At 40.5% G+C, this 12,660-nt stretch overlaps 1 protein-coding gene across 4 annotated transcripts in view; it reads left to right on the forward strand.

Annotated features, from left to right (window-relative positions):
* PEX1 (peroxisomal biogenesis factor 1) overlaps nucleotides 1-9,787 on the forward strand; it is a 54,267-nt gene extending 44,480 nt beyond the window's left edge. For all 4 annotated transcript variants that reach the window (XM_053261765.1, XM_053261762.1, XM_053261763.1 and 1 more), the window contains 3 exons: nucleotides 5,273-5,470; nucleotides 7,874-8,004; nucleotides 9,254-9,787. In XM_053261765.1, coding sequence (XP_053117740.1) covers nucleotides 5,273-5,470; nucleotides 7,874-8,004; nucleotides 9,254-9,335 — 411 coding nt within the window. In that variant the 3' untranslated portion in view covers nucleotides 9,336-9,787. The remainder of the gene's footprint in view (nucleotides 1-5,272; nucleotides 5,471-7,873; nucleotides 8,005-9,253) is intronic.
* Nucleotides 9,788-12,660: the final 2,873 nt, after the last annotated feature.

Raw genomic sequence — 12,660 nt, forward strand, 5'->3', positions numbered from 1 at the left:
ATTGTATGCAGTACTCCAAGTGTGGTCGCACCATAGTTTTGTATAAGGGCATTATAATGTTAGCCGTCTTATTTTCAATCCCCTTTCTAATGATCCCTAGCATGGAATTGGCCTTTTTCACAGCTGCCGCACATTGAGTCGACACTTTCAACAAGCTGTCCACCACAACCCCAAGATCCCTCTCCTGGTCCGTCACCGACAGCTCGGATCCCATCAGCATATACTTGAAGTTGGGGTTTTTCGTCCCAATGTGCATCACTTTACACTTGCTAACATTGAACCGCATTTGCCATTTTGTCGCCCACTCCCCCGGTTTGGAGAGATCCTTTTGGAGCTGCTCACAATCCGTTTTGGATTTCACTACCCAGAAGAGTTTGGTATCATATGCAAATTTGTCCACATCGCTGCTTACCCCTGCTTCTAGATCATTTATGAATAAATTAAAAAGCACCAGTCCCAGTACAGATCCCTGGGGGACCCCACTTCTTACTTCCCTCCATTGTGAAAACTCTCCATTTATACCTACCCTCTGTTTCCTGTCTTTCAACCAGTTAGCAATCCACACATGTACTTGTCCCCTTATCCCATGGCCGCTAAATTTCCTCAGGAGTCTTTGATGAGGAACTTTGTCAAAAGCTTTTTGGAAGTCCAGGTAGACTATGTCAACTGGATCATCTTGATCCACACACTCGTTGACACTCTCAAAGAAGTCCAAAAGGTTGGTGAGGCAAGATTTACCTTTGCGGAAGCCATGCTGGCTCACTCCCAGCAGGGCCTGTTCTTCTAGGTGCTTTACAATTTTATCCTTGAGGATGCTTTCCATCAATTTGCCTGGAACGGACGTTAGGCTAAACAGCCTGTAATTTCCCAGATCGCCCCTGGATCCCTTCTTGAAAATCGGTGTTACATTTGCTACTCTCCAGTCCTCTGGTACAGAGCCCAATTTCAGGGATAAGTTAAATATTTTAGCAAGGAGGTCGGCAATTTCACATTTGAGTTCTTTGAGGACTCTTGGATGGATGCCATCCGGCCCTGGTGATTTGTTAGCTTTCAGTTTTTCCAGACAGTTTAGAACATCATCCCTTGTCACTTCTATCTGACTCAGCTCTCTAGCCTCCATCCCTAAAAAGCCTGGTTCAGGAACAGGTATATGCTCAGTATCCTCTGCCGTGAAGACAGATGCAAAGAACTCATTCAGCTTCTCTGCAACCTCCATATCCTCCTTAATAATCCCTTTCACTCCCTCGTTGTCTAATGGTCCAACTGCCTCCCTGGCAGGTTTCCTGCTTCTGATGTACTTAAAGAAGTTTTTGTTATTCCCCTTGATACTTTTGGCTAAATGTTCCTCAAACTCTCTTTTGGCCTCCCTTATTGTCACCTTGCATTTCTTTTGCCAGAGTTTGTGTTCCTTTCTGTTCTCTTCGTTTGGATAGGCCTTCCAATTTTCAGAATTGGTCTTCTTTCGGAAGGAAGTCTTCTGGAAGTCGTCTTCCCTTTTATGGCTTCCTTGACGGTACCTGCTAGCCATGCTGGCATCCTCCTGGACTTAGTGGTACCTTTCCTCCTTTTGGGTATACAATCTAACTGGGCTTCTAGTATAGTATAGTATAGTATAGTATAGTATAGTATAGTATAGTATAGTATAGTATAGTATAGCTTCTAGTATTGTATAGTATTGTTCCCACCAAAAGTTCCTGCCAACAGCTCTGACAACCCTTTGCCTCCAGCAGGGCTTGTGCTTGGGCACAATACACCTAGGGGGTGCTCTAAGAGCAAAAAACTCAAAGTCTCAGTCTAGTCATTCCTCTAGCGGATCAGGCCAGGATTCTCCTTCTCCGCATGCCAGCAAAGCACACCCTGTGTGCTATCCACTTAGTTTGTCACCCCGTGGACCCGTTACCCCTGAGGTCCCTGATAACCTGGGTCAGCCCAAGGCATCGGATGATGAACCAGACACAGATGCCTCTGTGTCTGACAAGGAAGAGGGGGAGCTCTCTGAGGATGAGACAGAGTTTGCTCAGTCTGTACCCCACAGGCTATCTGCTCTGCAGGATTTTTCAGTTTTGCTACACAAAGAAAAAAAGATTTTAAAGTTGGAGGGCACCATCAGTGGTCTCTAATTTTTTTCATCTCTGTGCAGAATGAGTTTTGTTCTGGGTGGCAGTGTGTGCGCACCTACATTCAGAATGGGGCATTCCCGTTTCAACTTGAGCAGGATCTAAAATTAAATGAGCGGACATCCAAAAACTTGTGAGCACACACATGTGCACACGCCTTAGAGGGAACAGTGGGCACCATCCTTTCAGTCCCTGATCAGGCTGAAGGGGATCCAGAGGTTCCCTCGGTAGGGCATGCACAGGAGGTAGTAGTTCCATGTCCACAACTATTTTTGAATACCATTCAGGCCAAATGGGACAAGCCTGCTGAGGGCAGGGGCCCTGCCCCTTCCATCAGGAGGAGTTATACCATGCTTAAAATGGTGATGGACAAGCTTAAAGTACCTATAGTGGATGCAGAAGTTGCCGCCCTGGTTTCTGGCGCAGATCCTTGCCTATACTTGAAGAAAGTGGTCAATTGATTGATCTTTCTTCTGGTCTACGTGTATGACCTACTGATGTGTTTTGAACAAGAAGGGGATGACAGTGGAATAATGAAAGCCTTAAATCAACAATTTGAAAAGAAAGATCTGGGAAACGCAAAACACTACTTGGGAATACAGATAGAGAGAGAATATGATGGGAGCTACCTCCTTAGTCAAAGCTGCAAAATAGAAGAAATAATAGAGAACTTTGGAATGAAAGATGCAAAGGCAGTAAGTACTCTCATGGAAACCAGTTACTTAAAGGAGAGCAAAGTACGTTGTTGCCAAACAACCAACAACATAGAGAAGTAATTGGGAAATTGTTACACATCACCACTGTCACACGACCTGACATTGCAGCAGCAATTGGGATCTTATGAAGGAAGGTCTCAGCACCAAGTCAGAAGGACTGGAATGCAGCAAAGAGGGTTATATGTTACTTAAAAGGAACTTTACACCTTAAGCTATGACTTCAGCAACTTCTGAATGCTACCTAAATGGATATGTGGTCGCAGATTGGGCTGGAGACAGTTCTGATAGAAAATCTACCAGCGGTTATATGTTTTTTCTTGGAGGGGGACTGATCAGTTGGGCCAGCAGAAAACAAGCTTCAGTAGTGCTCTCTTCTACAGACATTGCAGCTGCACAAGCTAGTCAAGATGTAATCTGGCTACAACAGCTATTGATGAACTTGGGTCAGTGTCCAAGAGAACCCACAGAAATCTTGGAAGATAATCAAGGGTGTGTATTGCACATGAACAAACTGAGAGAGTTAACCTTAGAACCAAGCACATAGATGTGACGTATCACCTCCTGAAAGACTTACAGGAATAAGGACACATAGACCTGCAGTATTGTCCAACTGAGAACATGATGGCGGACATTCTTACAAAGCCTTTGGTCAGAGAGAGGCATTGTAGGCTGTCAGGGGTAATGAACTTAGTGGGCTAATGCTTCAGCTGTTGAGAAGGGGTGTTGGGATGTGCAACACCTGCAGCCTTACTTACTGTGTGTATAGTTTGTATGTAATCTGCTATGAAGCCAGAGGGGGCACTGTAGCTTCCTCAGTACTAGTTGGGCTAGCTAGGAGTTTCTATCCTCCTTCCTGTTCCTGTGTGAGTCAGCAAGTTCTATACTGATCTCTAAGTGCTTCTTTTGTTTGTCTCACAAGTAAGGTTATCTTAAACCTTTCTCTGGTGTTTGTTCTGAAAACCATGCAGACAGCTCACATTCTGCAAGAGGTAGGGGGCTACATCCCAATACCCTGAAACACGGCGGGTATCTATAGCCTTACTTCTCATTCACATGTTAAAATTTTTTTCTGAAGGGTGCTGTTAATCTCCATCCCCTAAGGTCCACCAGTTCCCAACCTGGGACCTTAATGCGGTGCTCACGGCCTTAACAAAGGCTCCTTTTGAACCACTCAGGTCGGTCTCTTTGAGGTTTCTATTTTGCAAAGTCATGTTTTTAGTTGCTGTAACCTCAGCATGCAAGGTATCCAAGCTGGGAGCCCTTTCTGTGCATAAGGAGCTCTGTTTAGTCTTCCCAGACTATGTGCTCCTGAGGACAGATCCCATCTTTGTCCCAAAGATGAACTCTCTTTTTCATAGAGCCCTGGAACTTATATTGCCTTTGTTTTGTCCTCATCCTACTTCTCTAAAGGAGAGGACGTGGCACTCCTTGGACATGTTTCATTTTGTGAGTGTACCTTGGGGCAGAAGGTGTCAAACTCCACCTTGTCTAGGTGGATCTTCCAGTGCATTAATATGGCCTATACATCTCAAGGTCAGGTTCCACCTAAAGGGGTCCTGGCCGATTCTACCAGGAGCACGGCAACCTTGGCAGCCTTTCCCACATTGGCTCTTCCGGCAGACATGGCAACCTAGTCATCCATTTCTATGTTCATTAAGCACTACAAAATTCAAACCTTGGCATCTGTGGATGCTTTGTTTGGATGCCAGGTGCTGCAGTAAGTAGTGCCCTCTTAGGACCAGCCTCCTCTCCTGCTCGGGAGGTTAAGGGGGCTTTGGTGGGTCCCATCCTTTGATACACTCCTCCAAACTGAGGGAGAATGATATGTTGTCACTTACCTGAAGGGTCATTCTCCTCAGGAAGATGGAGTGTATCCACCCTGTCCATGTTCATCTGGTCATTTTTTCCCTGATATTCTGTTCTGTTGGGCAGCTTTCCTTTCAGGATGGTCCATCTCCCTGGGGTTTTGTGCTAGTAATAAGGCAAATTCCTAGGGTTTTCCCCTCCCCCTTGGTTTGGCATTTGTAGTTGGTTGGTTGTTGTGGTTTTTTGTACTCTATTAGTCCGTTAAGTTTGAATCTCTTTGCACCAGAGCACTCTTTTTTCAGGGCTTTGAATCCTAGAGCCTGAGGGTTGATCCTTCCCACTGGTTCATTGTGTCTTCTTTTGATTGGCCCTGTCTCTGAGCAAGTGAGAGGCATAACCCATCCTTGGATATACTCCATCCTCCTGAGGAGAATGGCCCTTTAGGTAAGTGACAACATATCGTTTTACAAATAACTTGCCTGATTGACAAAACTCTACAAGTTGTCTTGTTTGATATGTTATAAAATATTTATCTGTAGTTGACCTATTGAAGCCCTAGAAACAGTGACTACAAAACTGCTCTTTTAATTCATAATAGATTATGAATTTCTCCTCATCCCCTTGTCTCTACAGAGTTCTCAATGTTTTTCTGGACCAAACTCCATAAATCATGATTTAACCAACCTCTCACTGAAGGATTTAGTATCTTCTCAGCCCCCAGCATTAAGAACAGCCTTACAGGAAGGTTACCAAGAACTCAGTCAAGAACAAATAGAGCAACTCAGGGCTGAAATCAATGCTATCAAGGCCAACTTCAGGAACAAAAATGGAGTATGAAAGAAATTTTATTTTTGTTACTTCTCTATTATGTATACAATTATGCTTTATAAATCCTTTCTAGTGGTGCAGTAACAAAGGCTTGCAGTTGCAGAAGCATAGCATAAGATGGAACATTAAGTGTTTTAGACAATACACACTTTAGCTCAATGGTTTGCACAGCTTAACTGTGGCTTGTCATGATGTCCAAACTGATATGATGTCAAAAATTGTCATGTTGTCCAAACCATCTTATTTATGTGGTGGTTGTTTTATGTAAACTGCTTGGAGAACTTTGGTTGAAGAGTGGTATATAAATATCCATGGTAGTAGTAGTATATACCTTGGTTTGAGATCAGTCTGGAAACCATGGTATGAACTTTATTTATTTAAAACATTTATATCCCATTCCTCCAGCACACTGCTGCTCAGGATGGCTTGCAATAAAAGATTAAAAACAATATCCACAGTAAAACAACATCATCATAAAAACACAATACAAACAGGTATAATAAAGGCACACACAAGGTAAAACAGCAGTCAGGACTAAAATGTAATTGACACCCAATTACAGCCAGTCTTTTAAAGTGTCTTTAAAAAGGAGGGCTTGTAAGTTCTTCTTAAAGCTAATCAAAGAGGGAGACTGATGAAGCCCCTCTGGGAGGGCATTCCAAAGATGGGGAGACACTAATGAAAAAGCCCTATTCCTGGTCCCCTCCAACCAAATCTGTGTCAGTGGTGGGGCTGAGAGAGGGGCTTCATTTGACAATCTGAGGGCCCTAACACATTCATAAGGGTGAATGGAATCAGACAGATACCCTAGCCTCAAGCCATGTAGGGTGTTAAAGATCAATACCAGCACTTTGAATCTATCACAGAAGCAAACTGGCAACCAATGAAACTGCCACCAGATAGGTGTAATACTTGCGTAGCGACTAGCACTCACAAGCATCCTTGCAGCAGCATTCTGAACCAGTTGCAGCTTCCAAACAGGCTTCAAAGGCAGGTAGAGCACATTGTAGTAGTCCAGTCTGGATGCAGTCAATGTGTGGGTAACAGAGGTAAGTTCTGGTTTCTTCAAGTAGGGTTACAGCTGGTGTACCAGCTGAAGCTGGTAAAAGGAACTCGTGGACATCACTACCACCTGGGCCTCCAAAGACAACATTGAGTCCAGGAGAACCCCAAGCTATGAACTTGGTCTTTCAAGGAGAATGTGACTCCATCGAAGACCAGATTTACTTCACCACTTGGATCACCGGTTTAACTGACCTGAATCACCTCTGTCTTATCTGGATTAAGTTTCATTTTATTTGAAATGAAAATAAAACAAGCAAAATAAAAAACCCATCCAACCGAGAACAGCCTCCAGACACCAGTTCAGGAAATCTCCTGCCTCCTTGGTATCAACAGATTTAAATAACATCACATACTTATGGCACCACAGTTCATACCTACAGATGGCCTCTCCCAGTAGTTTCATGTAACTGTTAAACAGCATTTCCACAAACCATGGCTACAGCTGTTACTCCAGGTCTTGAGTCTGTCCTGCCATATAGAGGGAAGACATGAGCAGACAAAGTACTCAAGCGGCTCTTAATGGGGGTTCCCTCTTCCACTGCCCTGAACTTAACAACCTGCTCTAGCTCTTGCTTTCCTGTGTATATCCCAGCTTCTATGCAAATTCCCAGTGTAAGAGCAAACTAAGGCAATGGTGCCAAAGCACTTTATGTACTTAATGATAAAATAGCTTTACAAGCAGAAATTACCCAAAGACAATATTCCAACAAACCATTATCACTTTCTTCAAACCATTATCACACCTCCCCAGTTAAGTGTGCATTATGATCCCTTTTCTACAGTGTAAACTGCAGGTATGGCCTAGCAGCTTTCTTGGAAGTCCTCATTCCATTAGGTGGTACATTGTAGAATTCAGCTATTTTCTGCTAATGGGGGTGAGATTGTTCTCAAAAGATGCTTTAGTTTAGGGGAAACAAGGAATAGTAAAAAGTAATGAGGGAGGGAAATGCTGCTTGGCAGAACATCAAAAGAAGGCTGACAGTAGTGCTAAAATTCCAAGAAGGCACATCCTTGATTGCAGTCACTCATTTGAGGTTGATGCTAGAATAAGAAAGCACATGTGGTGTCACTTTGTCAGTAGCAATACAGGTGTACTGTTGCGGGGCAGCATCCAGGGTTTCCAGTAGTATTCAGGCAAGAAAAGTGCAGTATAAACTCTAGTTTTTTGTAGCTTTGGAACACAAGCAATGGTTTGGCTTATAAACTGAGGTTTTTGCAAACCACAATTTGACATGATTCTTGAATTGAGCTATTGTCAGTCTCCAGAAAAATGTTTTTGGTTATAGTGCAGTTTTTTCAATGTGCTTAAAATTCTTAATGATCTCTGTGGCTGTTTTTCAGGAGGAAGTAACTCCTAGTCAATCAGTGATATCTAAGAACGCTTTAAGTATTACACAGTCTCACTTAATGACTGCACTTGGAAACACAAAGCCATCTATTAGTCAAGATGACTGGAATCACTTTGCTGAATTGTAAGTACATCTGAGCAAGGAAATCACATGCAGTATTTATTAATTCTGAACATTTTTCAATGTGTACTGCAAATATTTACAGTCTCTGTATCCAGATTATATTGAGTACTCCATAATTCTCAAGCACTTTTCTAAAATAGGAAAGTGTTTGTCAATTATGGAGGGCTCAGTATAACTTGAGTATTATAGAAAATAGCTATTAAAAGGCATTTTGGTCATGGCTGTAACATTTCTGAATTCCCTGATAAGCAGTGGCAGCTGGTGGTTTGGAAGTGGTGCTGCTGACCTGTTGGCATTGTAGCAGAAATCTGGGCTACTAGGCCTCAAATCCCTGATGAGAAAGTGAACCAAAGTTACTGTTTAGGATGAACTGATTATTTTTGGAATGTGTGATAAGGAGGGGCTTGTGGGGAACAATGAACAATGAGATTACTGTACTCTGAAGATTGGACATGCGTAGTTGGGATCATAATGTATCTTGTCTAGAAGAACCATGATTGGTCCTTCTAGCGGAAGAGGATGCTCAGTTTACAAGAGCCTATGTATAACTAGATATTAACATAAAGATAAGAATCATAAAGATCACCTGTGTGTATTAGGTGAAGGCCCGGCTGTGATTCTCATTATGTAATAAAGTGCTTTGAATCTGATGGAAAGGGTGTTGGTCTCTACCTAGAAAGAACCTAGAGTGTAGAATTTCCACAACAGCATCTAGGCATCCATATGACCTTGCCACCTCTACCTCCAGAGGTGGCAGTATCAGTAAGGACATCCCCTCACCTCCTCTTACCACTCACTGGCGGTAGCCGTTTCCTACCACCACACTGTTACACTAGCTACAGGTAACAGTAGTAGCCAGTAGTGGCCAATTTCAGCCCGAGCTTCCCAGTTTTTTGGAAAGAGAAACATTATGCAATATTTGCTGAGACTTATCTGGAATTTATTTTTATAGCTGATTATTGGCTCTGATTGTTTTGGGGTTTTCATTCTGGTTTTATTCTTAATGTTTATGATGGATTTGTTTCTTACTTATTGTAAGCTGGCCTGAATCTTCCTGAATGTAGAGGGGAATATACATTTAATAATATGTTGCACTTTCAATGGCTTATGCCATACTAGACCATTTGACCTCTAAGGCACCACAGCAGGTTATATTTTTAGCTGATCTTTGATTATGTTTAACCTGAGTGTTTCTCCTACAAAGAGTGTTTCTAGTGCTCTTGTATTATTATTGTATGTTTTGTTTTAGATATGATAATTTTCAAAATCCAAAGAAGAAGGGGCCCAGTGGAGCAACTTTCAAACCGGGACAGAAAGTGACATTAGCTTAACTGCTGCTAATAATATGTTGATGATCACTGAATAACTTCTACAGTAACATGTTTACATTATTAAATAATTAAAGTGTATATACCTCTGGGTATGATAATGCTAAGATGAAAAATAATATTTTCTTTGAAATAGTTGGGAAATGATTTTACATAATTTTAGTTTTCAAAGTTATGTCTTCCTACAAATCTATATTAAAATGTTTGATATAATATTGGTGACTTTGTGTTAAACTGTTTTATTTCAGAAGAGTGTTGTTATTAAACAGATCCACTTCATGCTGGATGAGAGAGAGAACCAGGCATTACCCAGTTCTCCATTAGGCAGAGGTGTGAAGGATTTATTTACTGTAGTATAAAGGGTTAATCCCCTATATATGGGAAGGGCTTCATGTTGTCATCAGAAAGGCCCCGGTCTTTTTGTTGTAACTGAAATAAAGCTCTTGGAAAAGACAGGTCTGTCTCAGTGCTCTCTCAATATAATACATTTGCTATGGAGCTTTTGTGGGTTCCAATAAACTCTGAAAATCAGCTTCTGTTTTTCATGGTCAGAGATTCATAGAGGAACAATGACAGGCTGCCATTCATTCATTAATTCATTTATATAAACAACATATGTATGTATCTCTGACCAGTTTACATAATATATACCAAAATTTAAAACAACAACCAAGTAACAATTAAAACATTAAAATAATTTAAATAGTTTAAAAGATTAATAAATTAAAACTTTAATAAAATTTCTTACTAAATGCCAGATCCAGTAGACCCAGTAGGCAGAGTTTCTGATGTTGAGCAATTATAGCATCCATAAATATGGGTCTATAACTGCCTGATTTCTACATATTGCCAGGGTGCAATGTTAGGTAAACTTATATTATATATATTTAACGTGTAAATCCAAATATCTAAAAAATTACCTTCCCCTTCTAATAGTTGGTACAAGGTTGTAATCTGATGTGCAAGGTTGTACCCCAAAAAAGAGTATATCAGCTATTCACAAGTCAGGGTTATGCCCAGTGTTGTCTGGCATGTTAAAAAAAAAAAAAAGGAGTGAAAATGAGATTTGTGCCTAAGGACTCTCCAAATTAGTAGGGCTGCCTGAATTGTAGGGAGGACCCTGGTTGATTCATATAGGTTGGATGATCCCAGTACTTGCCAGCAATGTCTTTGGAATGAGATAATATTATTCTAAATTGATCCGGGCTGCAACTGAGATTGTCAATGGAGAATGTTGGAGAGGATGCAAGCTTTTGATATTTTCAGCCAGCTAGAAGGCACATGCCTGTGATTCTAGGAAAAGAGAAAAATCAGCAGAGATGGAGGTGGTTAGCGAGGGTTATATGGTTAGTTAATACCTGAAATTGTGGTCATAAAAGTGATCTATTTCAAAAACAGGTGGAAAGTTATGCTTAAACTCTCAGATGTGGACATGTGTTTTTACAGAACAGAAATACTGTAATTGAAGGAGGCCTGTGCTTCATTTTCAAATACAAACTAGTTGCACCAACAAGTTTTAATTTATTATATAGATTAAACTGCTTATCATTCTGCCCAAGACTGACCATGTTTTAAATGCTAATAGTTGTCACATCCAAATTAAATACAATATAAAATTAAATCTCTCAATCTCTCATCTTCCCTACTCATAGTAGATTTATTAAATAGTATATTGTAAGTATCAAAATCTTGTTAAGAGTATCTTAAAAAGGGAAACAAGATTTGCACCATATCAGGACTAAATCAAATGTAAATACTGTATACCACTTCTCTAGTTACAGTTTTCTCTGTGTTTGAGTGAAGGTGACTTGTCTAACTCTGGCAAGTGAGCCATATTGTACATTAAACATTAATGAAAATATGGTTTTCATTGGGTTGTTATCACTGATGTACATCAATATGCATAGGTGTGTGTTACACAAATATGGCGTTTTCATCCCCTTCTATGTTAAGCAGTCCCATCATTTGTTTCCAAAATCTGCAAAACAGCATCTAATCGTCCATGTAACACTTGTGCAAATTAGGATGGTTTTGATTGTTTATCAGAGAAATTGCATTTCAGTGCAAAATGAGTATACTCTTGAATTGTTGGATGCTCCAGTATTCTTTTCACAAGAAGAGTTATCTCTGAAGGGTGAAATCATTATTTGTAGTTTTTAAGACAATCTTACAAAGGGGCTGGTGTCCGGTATTAATTGTGGCAGTAGTTATATCTTCACAGAATATACACTGAATAAGACTCATTATTACAATTGATGTTTGTATCTCACAGCACCTGAGTTGATCTGAATATGAAGCAGTCAGAATCCCATTACTGTTTCTCTGCATCACTCTGTTCATGTGATATGCTAAATCCTGAATTCCATTTCTCAAAAGTATTTATTTCAGACTGTAGATGCTGACAACCCAAGATATATTTTCCTTTGATTGCTGTAATGACATCTGTTTTGTCAGATGCTGCTCTTCTCAGCTGACCTACCCAACAGACCTTGAGTAACCTTTCCATGATTATCTGTCAGTCCTGCACAAAATAATGTTTATAGTACATGCAATAAAATGTATCAGGACTGCAAAATTACATTCTGCAGAAATCATTTTTGCTGCAGTAGTTTATTGGAACTGAATCTTACACTTGATACTCCTGTCACTTGGCACTTTCTCTTTCCAGAAACCTCAAGTTTATGCTGAGTAGATTAGTACAATATCGGGAATGGCCATTTTAGTGATGAACATCTGACAAAACCATTCTTAATAGTCTATTGGCCTAAAATGCAACATCAGGAACTCTTGTTGATGTGACCCAAACTGTTACAAGAAGCAATGCAAATATCTATGTCTAACTATTAGTGACAGCAGCTGCTTAAGTTATGTAACAACCTGTAACTGTATCTTAAAAAAAAAAAGATTGCGTGTTATGGGTCAGACCGATCTAATTACATCTGTCCTTCATTTCCATTGGTATAGTTAGTGGATATTTTATAAAGCATGTGATTTTGCCCTACTTATATGCCACATAAGTAGAGCAAAATCACATGCTTTGTAAAATGCCCACTCTAACTACGACTAATGGAAAGCAAGGATAACTGTAATCAAATAGGTCTGAGCCACTATATGCCATATAGCCAGACAGACCAGTTGTTGTGTGTGAAATGTATTCTAAAAACTTGACTATGTAGAGCTATGCAAATTAGGCAAATCTGCATGTACTGTATTTAAGATATATTCAATTTATCTTGAATATATCTTGAAAAATCTGTTTGTGCTGGGGTGATAAGGTAATTCCCCCTGCTTTTGCATAACTTTTGATCTTTATTTCTAAGGGTTTTTT

The sequence above is a fragment of the Hemicordylus capensis genome, chromosome 6 (assembly GCF_027244095.1).
Source record: "Hemicordylus capensis ecotype Gifberg chromosome 6, rHemCap1.1.pri, whole genome shotgun sequence".
NCBI lineage: Eukaryota > Metazoa > Chordata > Lepidosauria > Squamata > Cordylidae > Hemicordylus > Hemicordylus capensis.